Source organism: Siphateles boraxobius, unplaced genomic scaffold, assembly GCF_051911475.1.
Source record: "Siphateles boraxobius isolate OS27281-9 unplaced genomic scaffold, OSU_SipBor_1 66, whole genome shotgun sequence".
Classification (NCBI taxonomy): Eukaryota; Metazoa; Chordata; class Actinopteri; order Cypriniformes; family Leuciscidae; genus Siphateles; species Siphateles boraxobius.
Window position 1 is genome coordinate 19596903 of NW_027509193.1, and position 23045 is coordinate 19619947.

The 23045-nt window shown below is 37.4% G+C and overlaps 1 protein-coding gene across 4 annotated transcripts; it reads left to right on the top strand.

Moving 5' to 3' along the window:
- Nucleotides 1-1176: 1176 nt before the first annotated feature.
- trpm4a (transient receptor potential cation channel, subfamily M, member 4a) lies at nt 1177-22684 on the top strand. Of its 4 annotated transcripts, none has more exons than XM_077212816.1 (28): nt 1177-1687; nt 3135-3196; nt 3918-4083; nt 5298-5478; nt 7167-7336; nt 8394-8571; nt 9660-9724; nt 10101-10349; nt 10437-10539; nt 10624-10742; nt 10857-11165; nt 14388-14489; nt 14598-14726; nt 15160-15289; nt 17014-17159; nt 17267-17379; nt 17456-17554; nt 17645-17691; nt 17782-18014; nt 18085-18200; nt 18281-18413; nt 18490-18664; nt 19485-19650; nt 20174-20355; nt 20470-20602; nt 20898-20970; nt 21291-21387; nt 21821-22684. In XM_077212816.1, exons 1-28 carry the CDS (start codon nt 1616-1618, stop codon nt 21853-21855), a joined length of 3783 nt encoding a protein of 1260 aa, XP_077068931.1. In that variant the 5' UTR covers nt 1177-1615; the 3' UTR covers nt 21856-22684. The 4 variants fall into 4 exon arrangements, with proteins under 4 accessions (XP_077068931.1, XP_077068933.1, XP_077068934.1 ...); XM_077212818.1 differs by having other exon boundaries at nt 1312-1687; nt 3918-4087; XM_077212819.1 differs by having other exon boundaries at nt 1508-1687; nt 8399-8571.
- The last annotated feature ends 361 nt before the right edge of the window (nt 22685-23045 follow it).

Consider the following 23045-nt stretch of genomic DNA (forward strand, 5'->3'; position numbering starts at 1 on the left):
AATGTGCATGTTTAAAACATTTCAAATCTGCATTTCCTCAGGTATACATTTTTCAATTGTTGTTAGTGTAGTTATTTCTTTGTGGTTTAGTCTCCCTAATCACTATATGACAATGACAGTTAATTGTTTAAAATGAAATATATATAGCTTAAGGGTAAAAAACTTCATTGGAATCAGCTGAGGAGGACAAAACAAGGACTTAAGGGTAGTGCTGAAAGGTTTAATTGTAGTTCCACAATACCTACAGTAGCCTATCAATTTTTTCTAGAATACTGTGCCAATATTTAAAAACTCATGTTTTATTCAACATTTTTGATTTAAAAAAGTGACACTGCAGAACATGCTTTCATGTATTTTAATGTAAAGTTTCATCTGTTAGCTACAACTTCATCATAAAGGCCAAGTTTAAAATGTTGTAGCCTACATTAAATTACATTGTTGAATGTTTTGCAAAGTGCTGTTCTTCTCTTATACCCTAATTCGTGTCTTATTCGGGCCACACAAAATCTGTGACAGGTTTCCATATTTTCATGTCCCTACAGGCGTTTCTTTTTGTAGAACTATTGACCTTAAGATGTAATTCTGCGTGGCCAGTTATGCTGGTTTGACTGAAGTTCGTTTTAGCTCCAGGAAGTAAAAATGGGATGGGCTTTAGATTTCAACCCCCCAAAAGATTGTGAATTAGTAACTGGCAACCATGTAACTGCATTTCCACTCAGAACCAGATTTTGAAGAGTCGGCACCTACAGTTCAAATGGAAGGTAGCACAAATCGTCAGAACAACTACCAGGCCACCTTTCCTAATAAGTTATAAACAGGGAATTTCAGTAATACTTATTGGTAAAGGTGGCCTGGTAGTTGTTCTGACGATTTGTGCTACCTTCCATTTGAACTGTAGGTAGACAGTAGGTGCCGACTCTTCAAAATCTGGTTCTGAGTGGAAATGCAGTTACATGGTTGCTAGTTACTAATTCACAATCTTTTGGGGGGTTGAAATCTAAAGACCCATCCCATTTTTACTTCCTGGAGCTAAAACGAACTTCAGTCAAACCAGCATAACTGGCCACGCAGAATTACATCTTAAGGTCAATAGTGCTACAAAAAGAAACGCCTGTAGGGACATGAAAATATGGAAACCTGTTTTTACAACAAGAGGTATCCGGTTTCTAACAGCCTGTACATAGCGAAATAATATAGCGGGAGTAGAGTAGCTTATAAAGCATTCGTCATCAATTCAATAGCCTATTATCAGCCATCCCAGCTAAAGATAAAGTTGGCCTACCTGATGCATTCGTTATAAATCAGTTTGTCACTTATCATACTTCTACTCTTATCATGCCTGTATATTTGTTTTCCCTGCCCTCACCGCCCACAACTGTTCGGTAATTCAACAGTAACAGACCATCATAAACTCGTGCTGGAATGCGTCCAGGAGGAGCACGCGCGTGGGATGTCCAGTGTGGGCGGGGCTATCAAATGTGCGGCTTTAGTAAAAGTTTTAACGAACATCTCGGAATCCGGTTGATGGCAAACTAGAGCATGATTGAAACTAGACCCATGGAGCTCATCTGAAGAATAATTGATCCCTAATAAACCCAAACGCTTAGACGGAAAGATGATAAAAATTAAGAAAATTGAGAAAGAAAACGAAGGAGGCGGAGGAGAGAGAAAATCCGAAAACCATCAGGTATGTTTGATACATTATTAATGTAAATAGTGTTATTTTGCAATACATGACGTGCAAAGCCACCTTAAGATGTATCAGTACGGAAGTGAGTTAATACAGTAATTCATTGTTAATGGTTTGTAAAGAAAAAAAAAAGTTCATTCATTTTGTGATTGCATTTATTTAATATGCATATAAGTTGAATGACAACGCTCTGGCCTATATTTACCAAGCTGTTTCTATAACACAGTTTGTAATCTTCATCCACTCGCTGCGTATCTTATATTTGCATTTATTCGTTTAGTAGCCTGGCCTTTACGCTTTAATCCAGAAGCAATTTATCACAGGGAGACAAAAACAAATAGTGCCACTCCTACTAAATTTCAGAAGTGTCCACCTTAATATGTAACATGTATTAGGATATGTAGTAAGCTATGAAACAATTATTGGCTTCATGCATATGTCATGGCTGTTTTAATGGCTTTACAATCAGCTTTGGATTGTCTCTGAGATAAATGTGATGTTGCTTAGGAAGGTCAGAGAAAACGATTGACCAAAGTTTCACAATTTAAAGCACCATATTAAGGTTATAAGCTTGTATAACAGGTTATGGCAGTACTTGCTCAATAGCCAGGGCAAAGATGGGGAGAGACCTGCATGTAGGCACAGATGAGGGGGAAAAGTATAAATAAATACAAAGAAAACAAGTATATTTTGTGTTATGCTGAATTATCATTATAGTTATGGGGTAGGCTATTAAGCTATAATGTTTTTATTGTGTTGAATAAATAAGAAATACATTGTTTGTAGTTTTGGAAACAAGTTGTCCTTATTTGTTTAATTTTAGGTAAGCAGTCTTTCTCTTTCTATTTGTTTCAAATGTTCCTAAATGATCTCTTGCATGTTTGATTATTATCTCAGCATCTGTTTTAATAATCAGGGGGTTTTTTTGTTTGTTTTTTGACATTTTCATTGATTTCAAATACAACCATCTCCTCTAATATTACATGCCTTCATGCAAAAGTTTTAAATTTTATTATAAAATTATAATTAGTACAATTATACTATATGATTAAGATTACTGTGATTATTATTAAACTGTTAATTGATTGTTTTGTCTTTGATTTTGAGAGAACTTTAAAGGGACAGTTCACCCAAAAATGAAAATGTTGTCATCATTCACTCACCCTCAAGTTGTTCCAAACCTGTATGAGTGTCTTTCTTCTGTTGAACACAAAAGAAGAATGTTGGTAACTACAGTTGACGGTAGCCATTGACTTCTATAGTATTTTTTTCTACTATATAAGTCAATGATTAGGACCTGTGATTTCCTTGGAAATTCTTTTGCTATTCAATCATAGTCTTATAGTTTGTTCTCCTCGACCAGTGACTGTGAATGGGAAAAAACCTGATCTGCCTGTGAAAATGTCTGTGACTCATGCTTTACTGTGTAACTTATGTGTTGTAGAGCTGGATCCCGAAGCTGATTAAAAAGAGAGTGTGCACCACCTTTGTGAAGGATGCATCCAGGTACAACAGCCATTTTACATTTTTGCTTGCATTCAGTTTTAGTGTACGCAGAAAACTATTCAGTCCTTTCATAAAACAGACGTTCAGCCTCTTGTAATATGATCAGAGCTGTTAATTCTCTGATTTGGCAATGCAGGGTTGGTCAACAAACATGACATGACTTTTTTTTCTTTCTATGAATTAATGAAGGGGAACTCCTAGCCATTTGTCAACACAGTATAATTTCCTTGTCCCTTTTCCCTTTATGACAAGCTAATGTTATATTCAATGGGATTTATTCACAATAGGGTTTGGGCAGGTACTGTATTTATATATTTTATTTATTCAAATGATAATGTGTCCATTGTGACTTTTTTTCTTTAATTTCAGCTATTAATGACTTTAGAAATAAATTGACCTTTTATCCTGTGTGAATGAGACATGTAGGCTATTAAGGAGACTGATTTATTTTCTCTCTTTGTCTTTGTGTTTCTTCTTCTGAAATAATGGCTTGAAGAGTAAGTATATGAGAATTCAAAACCCACTGAAACCTGTTTTGACAGTTTTCTCTCTCTCTCTCTCTCTCTCTCTCTCTCTCTCTCTCTCTCTCTCTCTCTCTCTCTCTCTCTCTCTCTCTCTCTCTCTCTCTCTCTCTCTCTCTCTCTCTCTCTCTCTCTCTCTCTCTCTCTCTCTCTCTCTCTCTCTCTCTCTCTCTCTCTCTCTCTCTCTCTCTCTGGGGCAGTAATGGGGCTTTGTGCGAGTGTGGTGGAGCACAGGAACTTCATGCATCCATAACGGCAGATGATCAAGTAGTCAGCCAATGGGACAGTGCACAGCACACCTCTGAATACCCCACTGATGCCTTTGGACAGGTGGAGTTTGCTGGAGCCGGACGCAGAAACAGTCCTGTGGGTATATCACTTTTTTTTTTACTCCTGCTCAAGAACACACAATCACAATTACTTTAACCCAGAATATGAACTCCCATCTGACAATGCAACTATGTTTAATTGATAATACTCTTCAGTGAGGTTCTAATCATTAACATTAGATAATGTATTGCTCACATTAGCAATATTTCAGCAAAATTCTGAAAACAGTATCAATAGTGTAGCAATGTATGAAATGCTCACACAGAATTCACTGTAAAACCAAGCAGTTTTCTGTTGGTCAATGAACCAACTGAATCTATAGAGAAATCTGTGTGGGGAAGTTTTTCCCCCTTACTAAACATTCACAATCGCCCGAATTCCTGTTAAAATGACTGGATTTTTGCCTGCGAGAATTCGCTTAAGAACGGTAAATGTGACCTTAACAGTGAACTATAGTTTTACAGCATTTATGGTTTGTGAATTTCTACATTAATTAATAATGAACAAAAGTATATTAATAAATGAACTGGAACAGATATAAATGTTTTCATTGTTAGTTAAATTATGGCGAAATTACATTATAAATAAAATAAATAAAAGTAAAAATAAATAAAAATGTATTAAGATCATGTTATAAATGTGTGAAAAACACACCTGCACAGCAAAGCAGATGCACAACCGTTAAAAACCATGCATGGTATTATAGAAAGTATAAAGTTTATAGGTCACATGTCATTTTCAATTTTCACAACAATTTAGCTATGTTTTAAGTTTTAATACGCTGTAATTTTTTTGGAAATGTTTCATTAACTAGCATGTTGTTAAACAGCAGTACAATTTATTGAACACACTACTGTGTGTTCATTTCCCTTAAAAGAATGGCAGATCGCTGAGTAGTTAGGGAAGAAGAATTACATGTTTTAATCCGCAGCGATTATAAACATCCTTTCAACCCACCCCAAAGCGCCTGGAGCAGCACACATTACTCATTAAAGCCAATTAACATTAGACAGTGACAAAACAAAACCACCTGTTGCCTCTGGAAGATATTGTTCAGTCTTTCACTTTTGACACAAATACCTTCACACAGTGACAACATAAATGTCATGCACGTTTGTGCATGTGTAACATGTCTGAATGCCACGCTTGTCCGGATGCCTTTTACTTTAGTTTAGGCTGAATAACAGAAACACTCACTCAAGGCCGTTTTCTGCTGTGCATTTATATGTCATTCATCTTGTATCCACAAGTTCCTGCGTCTGTCACATGACACACCACCTGACAATGTGTACTCGCTGATGACGTCACAATGGAGTTTGCCGGTACCCAATCTGGTGGTGTCTGTTGTGGGGGGAGAGGGGAAGGAGCAGGTGAAGACCTGGGTGCGAGAAGTGATCAGACAGGGTCTTGTCCGGGCTGCACAGAGCACAGGTAACCTCTCCTGCTTGCGTATGTTTAGCTCAGTTATGTAATCTTACGAGCTTGAAACCTTTATACACTCCATACTAATAAATCACATGTGGACTGTTAGCCCTACCTTCACCCTCCACCCTTCGACCTGGGTTATTATTGTATACTAAAACTGAGATTAAGGCTGTTGTTATTTTTAATAGTCATTTTACATTTTCTTTAACTAAAATAAAGATTTTAAAAAAAAATCTTGTAGTGGTTGAAATTTAACTGAAATAAATGAATAATTAATACAAATTAAAATAATATTTTTGTAGTTAATTAAACACTTATCACATGGCAGAATAATTGTGATTATTATTTTTGTATGTTTTTCTGACATTCCTCAGCAGTCTTCATATACACACATAATATACTTATCATGCTAACAACCTTTTAGTTAATATCAGATTGTGATGATTTAGCAGTTTCTTAGAACATTACAATATTTGTTGAAATAATTTGAAGACCACAGACCACTTTTTATCTACTTTAGTTAAGATTTTAGGCAGAAGATTTAAAGGTACGGTAGGCAATTTCAGAGGCAAGCAATAGCAAGCTTTGAAAGCATGAGATCCCACCCTCCCTCAGAGCGTCTCCAAAGCCACATCTCCTTCAAAACACATGAACAGAGTCATGGGCAGAGTCTGCAAAACATCACAAGAGATGGCGATAAATTACCTCATGTCTCAAAGCACATAACTTTACAATAATAATTAATATAAACAACTTACTTGGACTTGTACCACCTGACTGATGCAGTTTCATTTCAGCGTTGATATTGTTGAAATAAAAATTTATAAACCTGAGTGTGTGAACAGCTCTGGGTAAAACATCACGGTTTGCCATCTCATAATTACAGTTATGACATCGCAGGAACGCAGCATAAGCTCGTTGTTTTGGTCCAGGAGGAACTGTAAAAGGCTTTTGAACTGCTTGTGGCGCTCGGTGACTGACGTCTGTCTAACCCTACATAGCCTTACAGAACGCACTGATGACGTGTGATGTCTGCGTGAGCAGGTGCGCGGAGGTACAGAAATACATATGTTGACAGCCAGGTAGGGAATTCAGACCGAATGCAATGATTGGACGAAAATATTTGGTCCTGAGACTTCCACAGTAGATATATGTACATATTTTAATATTTAGACTACTTCTGTTATTTTTATTCTACCTGGATTTATATACTATGAATTACCGTACTGATAACAAAAATGGACTGTGCAATTTTGCCATGGGTCCATAGACATTCTGTGAACAAGTATATTTTGTGTACATTTAACTTTTTTGTATTTAAAAGCTTTAACTCAGATGCAGATGTGCTTCTGAGTAAATGATATGGGCACCTCTGTCTCACAGAGTAAATTAGGACAGGTGGCTTAACTGAAATGTGTTCTGGAAAATAACTGTTATTAACCATGAACGTGGTAATTAGTCTTAAGGTTAGTGATAGACAGGCCAAACTGGAATTCCTCCTGTGCGTGTTTGAAGCGATGCTTGGCAGATAAGTTTTTTTTTATGTATATGGTAAGCCTAGCTTGAATCCAGAAGTTGTGTGTTGCATTATGCTAAATACTTTGTTTTTCATTATCAGCAATTGTGTTTGTGACTCTGATGTGACTTTAGGTAATAGTAACATTTCCTGTGGGTTTTTCTTTCTCTTTTCCCAGGAGCTTGGATCATGACGTCAGGTCTGAGGGAGGGTGTTGGTCGCTGTGTAGGTGAGGCAGTAAGGGATCATTGTGCAACAGCTTCATCTCTTTCCCAGGCCAAAGTTATTGCTGTCGGTGTTGCGCCCTGGGGCTTGATTTACCAACGTCAGCAACTCATAAACCCACAGGTACTATGAGTCCATTCTGCTCTATTATGAGCACTTCACATGAAAGCAACATGTAAAATGTGTGAGCCACAACAATTATTATTTTTGTATTTATATTTATTGATATATATACATCTATAGTAATATTTAATGTTTAGTACACTTTATGGTCATCAAACACTGCATGGTAATCAAATTTGTGTAACATCTATCGTTAATGTGAATAATAGACCCTGATAAGGCCAAAACTGATTAACACAATAATAATTATATAATTTTGTAGTCAAGTCAAGTGTATATGGGTGAAGGAAGGAGAAGACAGGGTCGGCGATACTGGGACTCGTACGGACTTTATTCAGTCTAACTCAAAACAAAACAAGAGGCGCGCACACAGCGCATTCACCGTAGGTTCTCTACAGCACAGTACAACTTCATTCATAAAACTCTTTCCACGTTGACTCAGCTCTCGTCGCTTTCCCCAGCACTCGTTCCTCTCGAACGCCGCACGAGTCCCAGTCCTCTCTCTCCCGCTCTCTCCTTCCTGGCAGCTTATATGCGGTCTCCACGCCAATCACTGCAATCAGACACAGGTGTTCATCATCTGCACTTGACCTACTTACTCACCGCACAGCCCGCTGACTCGTCTCTCGCTACAGACTTCGCGAGACCACGCCCCCCCCCCCCCCCCCCCGCCACAAATTTAATTTAATTTTTAATTAGCATCATGTCATTCAAGTAGCACAGATTAAAAAAAAATTCTTTCAGCTTTTCTACTGTATAGGCAGCCAAGTTTTATTGAAAACCTACCTTGCCAGTGGTGAAGTAGCCTACCCTTTTAAATATAGTTGCAAAAATGTCTCAGAGTGGCAAAGTTATGTACAATTTGTTTGTTGAGGCCAATTGGTTTAAAATACATTGTGAAATATTAAGTGAAATGCAGACATTTTAAGTGATGCTCAGTGTCCAGATACTTTTTAGCATTTCAGGAAATGTCATAAAAACCTGAATAGAGTTTTGAGAACGGTAGGACTTCGCCTAGGCTAACAGTAAACATGTACTGTTGGTTACTCTATACAAGGGTAGCTTCCCGGCACGGTACTATGTGCGCAACATGCCACATGAATCCAGCTGCCTGGACAACAACCATCAGGCCTTCCTCCTCGTGGATGATGGGAGTGTAGGCCACAGAGGGAGTGAGACACAGTTCAGAGCCAACCTGGAGGACTTCATCTCCCATCAGCGCACTGGCATCTGGGGTAAGAGAGAGAAGACGGCTCAAGTAAAAAGCACTAATAATACATGTTTGAACTCTTCTTGACCATTGAGCACAACAGCAAATTCCCAAATCCTCAGTCAGTTAGTTAATTGTCCGTTCAGATTTTCTACAAGCAGAAATTCATCTTTGACACTCGCATAAAGATACAAACATTTAACAACTATACATCCACTTACATACACAAATATAAAATAATACATAATATAACACCTTAGTTAAGAATTTGGATTAAAATAGTCCTTGTCAGTGGAACAAATGTTCTTCTACGGCCAGCGACACCAGTTATAAACACTTTGGTTCTGTGTTGTGTAGCCTTATGGTTGTTGGATATGGGACAGCAGGTGCCATTTTCCCTGGATCCTTTATTCCCTGATATAACACACAAATAAGCAGCCTCTTTAGGAGTGAATTGCCCTTGTTTCCTCTCCCATGCAGTTACAATGCAAAAGGGAAAAGCATGAAACATAAATTATGTAATGAAAAAAATTCACATTGAACAAGAAATAAATACAACAGAGAAAACAAACCTGATATAACACAAAATAAGCAGCCTCTGTGAGAGTGAATCACCCTTGTTTTTTATTACAGTATGTAATATACTGTTACATACAGTATGTTCCCTTTAAGCCAAGGGTATACTAGGTCTGCGCCATAAATCGGAGGGCTTCAGATTAGGAATGGAGGGGATGAGTCTGGTCCGTTTATGAAAGCAGAGTGAAATGAAAGCACACTTGATGGGAAGCACAGGCACATCCCTGAGGAACTATGCACTTCCTTTTATCAAATTAAATGATAAACAGAGAAGTAAACACAGAGTGAGAGGAAGGAAAAGGGAATCTAAATATTTGTGTACTGTTATGAAAAACAGAAGTGTTTTGTATTTAGTGCAGTATATCCCTTCAGAATGGTTTCATTTGGCATGTCATGAGGGCTGCACTGCTCTCTAGTGGAGCAGGCAGAGAATGCAGTTATGAAACAAGTTGTTTTCTCTCAATGTTGCATTATTAGTAAAAACATGCTGCATTACCATTGTGTTAACAAATCAAGTCTTCTTCATGTCCTCACCAGGAAGTGGCAGCATTGAGATTCCTGTTTTGTGTGTGCTGATCGCAGGAAATGCTTCAATGCTAGAGGTCATTACACAAGTTTATTTTATATATTTAATGTTCATATTAAAATAATATAATACATTGAATTTTAATTAAAAAATTTTTTTATTTAATTTTATTTTATGTAGGCTACCTATTTAATGTAGTCTGAGTCACCGTGAACAAAACAATGCATGTTTACAAATTACTATACTTTGTTTTGTTCATTATTTTTTTATGGTTTGGCCTGTTACACAATGTCCATGTTGCTATTTGCATTTGGCATTATTGTTTGGATGAGACTCACCAGTTAAACACCATTAATGTATATGTCATAGCTGCTCATGTATATATCTAGAGATCTAAAATGGAATTAAATAAATGTATTTATATATTTAAAATAATCTCTTTGTCACTGCAGAGAGTGGATTTATCTCTGAAAAACACCACTCCATGGTTGGTGCTGGCAGGGTCGGGTTCAGCAGCAGACCTGATAGCAGGAATACTGAGGGACCTCAGCACACCTCTGAGTCCGCCTGTGAGTCCCACTTTGCCATCCGCTGACAAGGAAAGCAGGAAAAGCGCCAGTGTTGAGCTCAGGGACCGGGTGAGAGAGAGAATCAAGAAACATTTCCCTTCTGAGACAGATCTAGAGAAGCTTGTGGATCAGGTGAGCGTACAGCAGGAGCCTGGATAGAGTGCATGCAGGACGAAGGTATTTCCTTTACTTTTAGTAACTTTTCTCTTTTTCACACAGGTACTCAGTATCTATCATAACAGAGATCTGATCACCGTGTTCCATGGAGACAAGGAAGGGCCTGATGACTTTGACACAATCATCCTTAAAGCTCTTGTAAGAGGTGAGATTATACCACCTGCTTTGAGAATTCAACACGTTTACAGTACGTACATGTGGGTTTATGTGTGTTTGTGTGTGTGTTCAGCTGCTAAACGTGATTCTAATGATGCCAGCGAGTACACTGAAGAGCTAAAGCTGGCAGTGGCCTGGAATAGGGTGGATATCGCCAAGAGCGAACTCTTCAATGGCGAAATCCAGTGGAGGGTAGGAGTACTAGCAGAATGAAACCAATTTCAGCACAGTTTACAATTACTGGCCAGGACAGATAGCTGAACTGTGTTTTAACATGACCACTTCTAATCTTAATTTTTCTGTCAGTATGAAGACCTGGAGGAATCAATGACTGATGCGTTGGTGAATGACAAGCCCCATTTTGTGCGTCTGTTCGTGGAAACCGGCTTGAACATTCTGGACTATCTGACACACCATCGTTTAGAGGGCCTTTACAGCTCACTGCCACAATGTGATCTGGTCTCCTCATTCCTCCAGAGAAGGCTGCAGGAGCGAGTGGGCTTAGCAGCCTCTCAGACCCGATTATCTGTCCTACCTGATGAGAATTCCTCTTTCAAGAGCCACGCAACAACCCCCCCAACACAATCTGCTGCTCGAGACCTCACCCTATATGAGGTAACAGGACAGATGTTAACCAGAAACCACACACACACACACACACACACACACACACACACACACACACACACACACACACACACACACACACACACACACACACACAAACACACACACACACACACACACACACACACACACACACACACACACATATATATATATATATATATATATTTCACATTTCACACCTAGACCTTCAGTGAATTAATTCAATTTCAGTTTATTTATAATAAATATTATTTATTATCATATTTATAGTCCGGGGCGGGCCGTGCATTTCACACTTAGGCCTTCAGGGAATTAATTCAGTTTTAGTTTCAGTTTATTTATAATAAATATTATTTATAATATTTATAGCCCGGGGCGGACCGTGCATTTCACACCTAGGCCTTCAGTGAATTAATTCAGTCTCAGTTTCAGTTTATTTATAATAAATATTATTTATAATATTTATAGACCGGGGCGGGCTGTGCATTTCACACCTAGGCCTTCAGTGAATTAATTCAGTTTCAGTGTATTAATAAAGCACGTTTAAGAACGGCCATTGGCCGACCAAAGTGCTGTAGCCTACTGAGACAGAGAGGAAGTTGATCTAATATAAAGTGGGAGCTTGTTCCAGAGTGTGGGACCAGCCACTTCAAATGCGCGGTCTCCCCTTGATTTTAGCCGGGTTTTAGGTATCTGAAGAAGAAGGTTTGTTTCGTTTCAGATCTAAGACTTCTATTGGGAGAATAGAAATGAAGTAAGTCAGATAGATAAGAAGGTGCTAAATCATTTAAAGATTTATACACCAGTATTAAAATTTTATATTCAATTTTAAAAATTAACAAATTTTAATAGCGTGGCAGGCTGGCAGCGCAGAGACTCTCTATAATTGTTGTGAAATTGCTGTTTTTATTTTGCACTGGCAGTTATAGGGTTAATGCAGTGAGTTCGGAAAAGGTTGGGTAGAGAGAAACGAGCAAGTGAGTTCGGCGTGTGAGGCATCCTAGAATTGGGGGTACATTTCGAGTCTGCCAGATAAACATTTTATTTAAAAAAACAAAAAACTTTTTTCAATCAGTTTGGAATAATAACACAAATTATATTACACTATCACTAAAAATAATGCTTTATGTATATTTATGGAAAAACAATTATGTGAAATATTAACTAAATGACTCCCACTCCACCTATTATTGACTGTCTCTGCCTCCTGATTCATACATTCAACTTGACTTATCATGAAACCATTAAGTCTAATTTTCAAATATTTTTTGTGTTTACTCTATTAAGTTATATAAACATTTTCATAGAAGATATATTTTCTGTATTTTTTGTAATTTAATTAATAAAAAAATAGATTTTTGTGTCTGTCCCTACGTTCTGGTCAACTCTGTTACCTCTGTTATGAAACAAAACAAAAAAAACTCCAAAGCATTTGTAGAGAAAGCATGAGACTTGCACCAATTGTCAGTCATTATTCTTCTCTCATTAATTTGTACAAAATGTTTAGGATACACCAATAGTAGATTAGTTATTTGTCAAATCTATTAGTGATATTGCAGTGAATCTCTCATTCACTTTTTTAAATATGATAATATGGCGAAACCCCATAAAATTCTGTTTTTAGACATGCCATGTGGTATCTGCTTTGAGGTTAGCATTTTGAGCTAAAGCACAAAATGGTGGAAAAAGTCAACTCTGTTATCATCAACCCAATTTGTCTATAACAGAGTTGACAGATTTTTCTGTTAGTACATTGATGTTCAGTATTAATATTTAAAATCTTACAAGTTTAAGATCAGCAAATAATGAAAATGTTTAATTTAAAGTGCATTCTATGAAAATAAAAAAGTTTAACAGACAAAGAAAATCCTATTTTTTGTTTTCTTTCTCTACTTGAAATGTAGGCTACCCGTAATTCTGGAATGAGTCACGTGTGTTAGGTTAGTCTAAGCTACAGTGACTCATGCGTTCCGATTATAAATTCAGAAACGGAGCCTCCCTTGTCTTGTCCAAGGGTTACAATATTCCCTTGTCCGACGTTACAATAGTTTGAATGTTTGAAAAAAAAACATCAGATCATAAATTTACAAGAAAAATTAAGAAGAAAATCCTATTCACCACGGAAATAACGGGGGCAAAAAAGCATCACCAAAACTACTGATTATGTTTTACTCAAAATCCATTCTAATTTCTTTCCTCAAAAAGACTTCAATTACTCTGGTATAAGTTGCAGGTTATCTGTGCGTTTCAACCCCAACAACAACCTTTTCTATCGCCATCGAGGCTAATGCTGAAAGTCGAGTCTGTCCCGTCGTATTTCTGGCATAAGTTTTAATTCGCTTTAGGGCTGAGAGTGTCCGCTCGACAGAAGCAGTGGTAACAGCTGATCCATATATGCTCTCACACAAGAGTTTTGAAGGGAAAACAATGAGATCAGCGGGACTTTTTGCCTTCAAAATCATTCGTGGCATATTTCGTGGCATGTATTTTAGATTATGTATGCAATTCACTACAGATGTGGTGGTTAGCTAGCTCAGCCTCTACCAGTAACGGTAGGCTACGCGCTGATCACACAATCAAAGGACGTGAAAATGCCGACGTTATAGGTGCAGTCAAATCGAAATCTGATTGGCTGATTAAATCTGACTGATTGCCTGATTGGTTAAAGCAACGGGTTCATTGCCATTCATTTTAAGCTACAGGTGCCCGCACTGTCGATTATGAACATAGACATAATAAATACAGTATTTATTATGTCTATGATTATGAAGGCCTCAATGCAGATTTATTTTACCCTGGCAACACATGATGGCTGAAATATAATTGGATAAAAGCGCTCAAATAAATATACAATACTGGAAGCAGCCCAACCAAGAGAAAAGCTATGAAATTAAGAGAATGGACTATTGGGAATAATTTAATAGGCTACTCATTCATGGAACAAATATATTAAAGTGCAAGTCAGTGATTCTGATAGTGTTTAGGCCAGCAGAGAAGGCCTTAGCTGGCCCTGACGGCCCACCACTATACACTCACTATATAGTATACAATGTGCTCACTCACTTTACCTTTCAAAATTATTGTTCAATACGAATTTTTAATGTTTCCTTCTGCGAGGATGGATTAAATTGATACTGATTGACAGTAAAGATTTAGGCTATTATGTTACAATTACTGTATTTCTATTATAAATAAATGCTGTTCTTTCCAAATGTTTCCATCTCTCAGGTTTCACGGGTGTTATCGGAAATCATGCAAGATGTCTGTCAGCCATTTTACTATGGCCCTCTTCGTCTACAACAGGGAGTCTCCTCAAGGAAAGCAATGAAGGTACCAGCTAGGTTTTTTCAAAGTTATTGGGGATTGGTGAAATAATACATATGTGAATACATTATTGATAACAATGTCGTGATCGTAGTTTCTGTCTCCTCTTTTCAGCATGTGAATAAGTTGCTGCTAACTGGGAGTGTGTACCGGCAGGAGCGCTGTAGATCTCCCTGGATAGCTCTGTTTATTTGGGCCGTACTACAGAATCGCAGAGAAATGTCCATATACTTCTGGGAAAAGGTTTTTTTTATTTTTCTCATCATAGCTGAAACTAATATCAGGTTCCCTGCGTATTACTTCTAACCTCATAATTAATTTTGTAAGATATTTTGTCAGATCACTTTTGCAATGAGTACATAAAAGTTGCATAAAGTTTTTCTAGACACTATACTGACACCTAGTGGTGTAGATTCAGTATCACACTAAAGCAGTAAAGTCAAAGTATTCTACACTGTAGAAATTTAGCAAGTGTAAGTGTCCGGGAGGGTTTATCGTGTTTGGCTACTCTTGTGATCATAATATGTTGGCCTTCATGAGGTAATCTGCGGCATGTAGAATACCACAGCATTTATTATTTATTATGACTGGATTGTTTGGTCATGATATTTCACATGGTCAGTGTGTTGTAAAAATTGTAATAATGTTTCTCCCTCTCTTTCTCTTTCAATGTGAGGCAGGGGAGTCGGTGCTTAGTGCTCTTGCCGGGTGTAAGATATTAAGAGAGCTCTCTAAGTTGGAGACAGACACTGAGACCAAGCTCTCCATGAAGGAACTAGCTCAGACCTTTGAGAATCTGGCACATGGTGGGTGTCAATCAAGTTAAAGAGATTGCAGATGGGGTTTTCAATAGGGGCCAAAAGTCTGAGACGGCTAGTGAAAAAGCTAGTGTGTTTTACTTCTTTTTTTTTTAAGAATGAATTTTTAAAAACTTTTTTTATTATCATATTTAAACTTATTTAAAATAATGAAATTAGGCTAATTTTTTACACTAACTTTTGCTTGTTAGTGACCAAGTAAGTGGCTATTCACACAGAACATATTTTTTCATTCCACTGCCTTGCTTTTCTATTGTTTTTATGTAAACATGTGTTTAACAGACATGTTTGACCGTTGTGTCACATGGCATTCTAAAAATGTGGCACTCAAGTAAAAAAAAAGGCAAAGTCCTAGGTTAACTTCACTTGAATTATATTAAAGTGGAAAAAATGGCTTCTTACTCGTCACTGAAGTCACTCAAAAATCCGTAAACAAATGCGAGTTTAATCAAACACAAAAATATACCAATATTGTGTTGGATCCTGTATCCTATGATATTACACTTGTTAAACCTTAATCTTGTGTTACCTTAAACTTTCAAACAGAATTTTTATCCATAAATGACGGACAAGACTTTGCCTCTAAATGAAAGCTAAATCAACACACTAAGCAAACAATAATAATATACACATTATTGACATAAAAATGGCTCTTACAAGCATGTTTCTAGACCTTGCATTTTCTTTATGCCGTGTGTCTCACGTTCTAAAGTCAAAAAACGTGTTCTGTGTGAATGGACCCTATTAGTGCAGAATCTAAAATATTTCTTCATTTAATGTCTTTCAGTTTATTTCAGGGTTAAAATATATTTTCAATGTGATCTCAGACTTTTGTATTTCACTACACTTTAGTCGTAAAGTTTGCGGAGAGTAAGACTTTATTTTTACCCCAAGGGATGAATTCAATTAATCTAAAGTGACAGTAAAGATGTGTATAATTGTTACATCCAGTCAGGAATGAAACGGAGAGTGAATCCAATCGCAAGCACATTTAATTAAACAAATACAAAACAGGAAATCCAGGGAACTCAGAACAGGACAGGAGTAACATAAAACAACAACCGACAGCCAACAACTGAAACACAGGGGTTTAAATACACAGACAAACAAGCTAAACAAGATAACAAGGGGGCGTGGTTAATAAGAAACACCTGGGGAGACTAATAAACATAGATGAGGAACACCTGTGGACACTGAGCAACAACAAACAAAAGACAAGACATGGCAGGATCACATGACAAACAAGGGATAACGTGATATACAAGACACAACAAAAACCCACACGTAACAATAATGATACACAAGATTTCTATTTCAAATGTTGTTCTTTTGATATTCTATTCATCATTGAATACTTATTTTTTCATCACGGTTTCCACAAAAATATTAAGCAGCACAACCGTTTTTAACATTGACAATAATAAGAGATGTTTCTTGAGCAGCAAATCAGCATATTAGAATGATTTCTGATTTTTAAATATATTAAAATAGAAAACTGTTATTTTAAATTGTAATATTTCACAATGTCACTATATTTTTAAATAAATACATTAAGCATTGATAAGCACAAGAGAGTTCTTTCAAAAACATTAAGAAATCTTATCAACCCCAAACCTTTGAACAATAGTGTATAACAGATTATTTTAGGTGCTTGTCAGTATTTGAGCGGATCTTCATATGCGTTATGCATTTTCTCATCACTTTCATAATAGATGTGTTCAGTGAGTGTTACCAGAGCAATGAGAGCCGCTCTTTCAAGCTTCTCATTAGACAGTCCCCTGTATGGGGTGGCGCCACCTGTCTGCAGATGGCCACAGCGGCTGAAGCCCGCCTCTTCTTCAGCCATGACGGGGTTCAGGTCAGCGGTTCTCATGCTACTCTGCATCTGCTCTGTCTGTGTGTTCAAGTGTCAGTTTTGCCTAGGTTTTCTGGTGTCATTGTTCTTCATCTCTTCCATGGCTATAGACTTTGTTGTCAGAGATTTGGTGGGGGGACATGGACAGTGATACAGAGGTGTGGAAACTGATCCTCTCATTTTTTCTGCCTCCCTTCATCTACACCAAACTCATCAGTTTCAAGTCAGTATTGTTGCATGAAAGTTTAATTTTCTTTGTGGGACAATTTTCAAAGTTTTAATGCCATTCGTTCTCTTAGGGAGCAAGAGATGGACGAAATGCCGGATGACTTTAATCAGGGTAAAGAACTCGACAGTGCAGATGGAGCCGAGTTATTATTGGCTGACACCCCAAACACGTAATTCATGGTTTCTCAGTGCCATAAAAATTTTCACTAAATTAGAGATGATGCAGATAAAATAAAGCGCGTCATATGTGTCCTTCACAGGGATGAAGATGTGGAGGAATGTAATGCTTTAAAGGGAAACCCAAAAGGTAAGTCTAAATTGCATGGCTACAGAGCCTGTTAAACTTTGACCTGCTGTGTGATGTTTACATCTTTTTTTTATATTTTTTATATTGCAGCATCAAAGGCTATCCCTCAAAAACGACCTTTTATATTCCACCGATGGCGGCAGTTCTGGTTTGCACCGGTCACTTCATTTCTTGGCAACGTGCTGATGTACTTCCTCTTCCTCTTCCTGTTTGCTTATGTCCTATTGGTTGACTTCAAGCCTCCGCCTCCCCACGGACCCGCCCCTTTGGAGCTTGTGTTGTATTTCTGGGTTTTTACTCTGGTCTGTGAGGAAATTCGACAGGTATGAATCTTGATTGTGTTTACGCACATCTGATGTACTCGTTCAGTCACTGAATTTTGATCTCTCTCAGACTTTTTTTGTAGGATCTACCACTGTATTTCAAAGGATGAAGTTGTACATCCAAGACATCTGGAACAAGTGTGACATCACGGCCCTCGCGCTCTTCATTCTCGGGCTTCTCTGCAGGTTAAATTCGTGTAATCTGTCTTGTTTATGTTTGTGTGTGTGTGATTGTATTGGTTAGTGCATGTGTGTTTTTGTTACAGAATGTTTCCGTGGACATATAGTTTTGGTCGTTCGGTCCTTTGTGTCGACTATATGGTCTTCACGCTCAGACTCATTCATATATTTGCAGTTCACAAACAACTTGGTCCCAAAATCATAATAGTTGGCAAAATGGTGAGGAGTCTTTTATTTTGAACGTGCCCTAAAAAGTGAATATTATCCTGCTCAAGAATGTTCATGTACTCCACAGGTGAAAGATGTGTTTTTCTTCCTGTTCTTTCTGGGGGTGTGGCTAATGGCATATGGAGTAGCCAATCAGGCACTGCTGTACTCCTACGACACTCGTCCTGGTTGGATAGTTCGGCGAGTGTTTTATAGGCCATATATGCACATATATGGGCAGATACCACTGGATGAAATTGATGGTATGTGTGTGTATGTCTTTGTGTCTCTGATGTGTGTATCGCTGAATGTTTGTAACTGTTTGGGTGTGTTTGTTTTAGAATGATCCTTGCTATACAGTTCCATCACCACATATATACATTTTAATAGTTTGGGGTCGTATAAAATGTATTAATGTTTTGGAAAGAAGTCTCTTATGTTTACTAAGGCTGCACTTATTTGATCAAAATATAGTAACAGTAATATTGTTACAATTATATTATATCAAATAAATAATTGCACTTTAAAATGTAATTTATTACTGTGATCGAAGCTGAATTTCCAGCATCATTACTTCAGTCTTCAGTGTCACATGATCCTTCAGAAATCATTGTAATGTAATTATTTGATGCCCAAATTTCTTATTATTATCAATGTTGAAACTGGAAAAAGTGTAAACATTTTGTTTTAAACATCTATTTTAAATCTAAATCTTTTATAAGTATATCTCTCATTTCAACTAAAAACTGTGTTTTCAGCCAACTATTGCTAACCACTGGCCAGGCAGCATAATACAGCGTGTTTTGTCGTTTTCGTGGATTTGTGTGAACGGGGATCGTTTTGACATCATTGTCATCTGTACATGACAAACCTTTCTGTTTTTAGTACATCATTGTCATGTAAACGTACCCTAAAATTATAAATGTCTTTACTGTCACTTTTGATCTATTTAATGCATCCTTGCTAAATAAGCCTATTCATTTCTTTCAAAAAATCTTACTGGCTACTGGCTAGTACTTTTGTACTCTTAGCTCATTTTATTGGTTCTGTTGTGATACGATTTATTTATTTTTTTGTCTCTAGCTGACAAGCGACATGAGAAACAGTGTACAGACAACGTCACTCTCATCCATGATGGGGCGGAGCCCTGCCCACAGTCTGATGCTAATTGGCTGGTCCTTATTCTTCTGTCAGTTTACTTGTTGGTCACCAATATTCTATTGGTGAACTTGCTCATTGCAATGTTCAGGTAAAAAACTGATACCATCAACACTATATATATAACTATATATACTACTTATATAACATCAGCAATGTCTTCATGTTTGTATTTAAAGCAGTGATTTTACATGGACTTTATATCGACTTTATCTGGATAAAACTGCAAGTGTAAGATTACTAGATTTTCCGTTCAGTGGGCACTTGAGCACACTTAAATATCCATTATTCATACTGTACATTTATAATACCTAGCTACCTTTAGCATTTAATAAAATTCATTTTATTTTTAGACAAAATAGTATTGAATTTTTAATATGGACCCTTTACTTTGCCAATACTATAAAATATAAAAATAAGAACTGGCTTCGGTATCGGACAGCATTTTAATATTGGTGTATCCCTTGCAATGAAACACTTGAGGCCATGCAGTACTGTGAAAATACTTACAGCTGAAGGGAATCCATTTCTGCAACTGCTTGATTCACAATACAGCATGACCTCTCTAAGGATATTGCTTAATTTGATGGTGTGTTCATGTCATCTGTCTACAGTTACACATTCAATAAAGTCCAGGAGCACAGCGATGTGCACTGGAAATTCCAGCGCTACAACCTGATTGTGGAGTACCACTCGCGCCCCTGCCTCTCCCCGCCCTTCATCATCATCTCCCACCTGCATATCTTCGTCAAAAGAGTCATCCAGAGACTGCCTTCCGTTAAGAGCCAACACTTTAGTATGTTCTCCCTTTTGATCTTTATTTTACATGCACATCAAATATTTCTACACCATTCGCAAAGCCTCATTTGCAAAGTTTGTCTTTAACCTTGAGGTGCATCTCTTAACTTAGTGCTGGACCTGAAAACCAAAGAGGCAAGTTTGCTGAACACATGGGAGTCGACGCTGAAGGAGAACATGCTTTCCACGCAAGGCAAGAAACAAAGAGAGAGCGACCGGGAGCGACTCAAACGCACCTCCACAAAGTCAGTCACTCCTATTACTGTTCTTTCGTTCTCTCAGATCAACAATTACCAACTTACTTTACTTCAAATATGAGTTTTATAAAAAAGGAGTGAGTGTGAAACATGTCTGTCCTTGACAAGTAGATCTGAATGTAATACACACCTGGGGGCATTTAGTAACCTCGCAGTGGCAGCTCTAGTTTCGTGTTTCTGTGCTTGTGAAGGGGGAGACATGGAGACTGCCAAATCCTGCTGAATCAAGCACCGGCGTATTGAATGACAGCATGTGTGTATTTGTGTCCATATGTGTGCGTAGGGTGGACAGCGTCCTGAAGCAGATGGTGGAGATTCGTGATCATGATCGCAGGTTGAGAAAGCTGGAGTCAGAGGTTAGTGGCGGTAATAATCACCTGTCTACCTGTGGCTATCAAACACAGCCACAAGTGCTTTTAAAACCCATTAGCGCACAACAGAGCGCACACATGTGTCTGTGGGTGTGAGACTATGAGTCTTGCCTTATTTTAGCTGCAGCTGCAGCTGTTGCGTTTGCTTGCTCAGCGCAGACCAAGGGCCATCCGTCATCCTCCTTTAGAATGCAGATCTGCTTTGAGTATCTGCCAAGCTGTCAGCCGATCGATGTAATTAATGATGCTGCACTTTAAAGGGGACCTCAGGTTTCTGAATGATACTCTGTCTCTTTCTGACTCAGGTGGAGTACTGCTCTACTGCTCTCTCCTGGATAGTGGAGGCGCTGCATCAGAGTGATCTTGTAAAACAGACTCGTCCACCTCCTCTTCCTTCCAAAGGTGTAGTGTTCACTCTCCCCTGTCTTACCCCCTCTTTGCAGCGTCAAAGTGTAGCTTATGTTTCTCAGGTTCCCTCTTAGTAACAGTGTTTACGGTGTTGGTTTGGCTGTAACTTTTTAATGATCCGTAGTTACATATAAATATACAGTTACAGTACTTCATTATTGATGGAGACATAACGTCCCCCCAAAATCTTTATGATCTTCCATATTTTAGCACACTATATTATATATATATATATATATATATATATATATATATATATATATATATATATATATATATATATATATAGACACTCAGTATATATACATATATGATATTCATTTTGGGTATTGAATTCTAATCGGCATATTAGAATGATTTTTTTATTAAATAAATGCAGTCTTGTGAGCTAACTATAACTATCATATCTGTTCTGTCTGTGTTTCAGGTATTGCTTCTAAACGTCCCACTTTTTCCAGATAACAATTACGCTGATAATGCAGATGCATTTTATGTACTTGGTTATGTTTGAGTTTTTTTAGTATGATGTGTTATTTCAGCATGTTGACATGTTTAATGTGTTGGTCGCATCAGTCTTTTTTTTAACATTGCATCAACAAGATGAGTATGTTTATTATTCAGAAAACAAAACTAGTTAGCGTTATTATTAAGATGTATGAAATACATTTTCTGGGTGGAAGTAATGTACAAAATACATTTTGTGGCAGTTTTGTTTGCTAATGGTGTATAAAAAAATGTATTCTAATTGAGTATTCCTTTGTGTAATACTGTATTTGTACCAAACTGTATGCAAATTTAGAGGCTAAATTAGCTGCAGATTTTCAAATGTGGCATTGTGATTTAGTTAATGGTTGATCTTGAAACTTAAGTTTAAAATGTAATGCGAGTTGACTTTCCTCTGGGACTGAAAAAGGCACTGCTTACTGATAATAACCACCCAGGCTCATCTGATCTATAATTGTATCATGTTTGTTTTGTTTGGTCTTCCTTTTGGACCAAATCTTTTATTATTGGTTATGTTTCAATATTTATATTTCGTCTGGTAAATGCTACAAATAATGTGTAAGTAAATAACAGTAATAAATGCAATCGTTTACAATTACACTGTGATAAATGTATTATTGTATCTTTTATTGACTATTAGAAATCAGTTTATTTTCTGTGCTGATAATTTATCCCAAGCAGTATAGTTTCTGTGCTAGTAATTTATCACAAACCTGTATTTTTTATTGTTAAAAAAATCGTTTTTAAATGGCTTTAATGTACCAATTAAATTTACATTGGTCTTTTACATTCTCCTCTTTGGTTTCTATTCTAAGTCTTCACCAGTGGCTATCTATATTGACCCTGTCCCCTTTTGAGTAGCATTTGATTCCTAGGTTGGCATGGTCTGAGTCTCCTACAAGCCTTAAATGGCAAGAGCTGCGGCCGATGAGGATCAGGTTGTCATCTTCGGTGACTGTTGAGCAAGAGTGGGGGGGACTGGACTCTTCTAAGGATCAATGCTTAAATCTGACTGGAGCTAAATCAGCACATCATCTCAGTTTAGACACTCTTTCAGTGTGAACATGGAAGTGCTGCAAAACGAAATCTGTGTGCCAGCAGCTTTGCTTGCATGAACATGCATGCGGTATTTTAGCAATTAGCATATT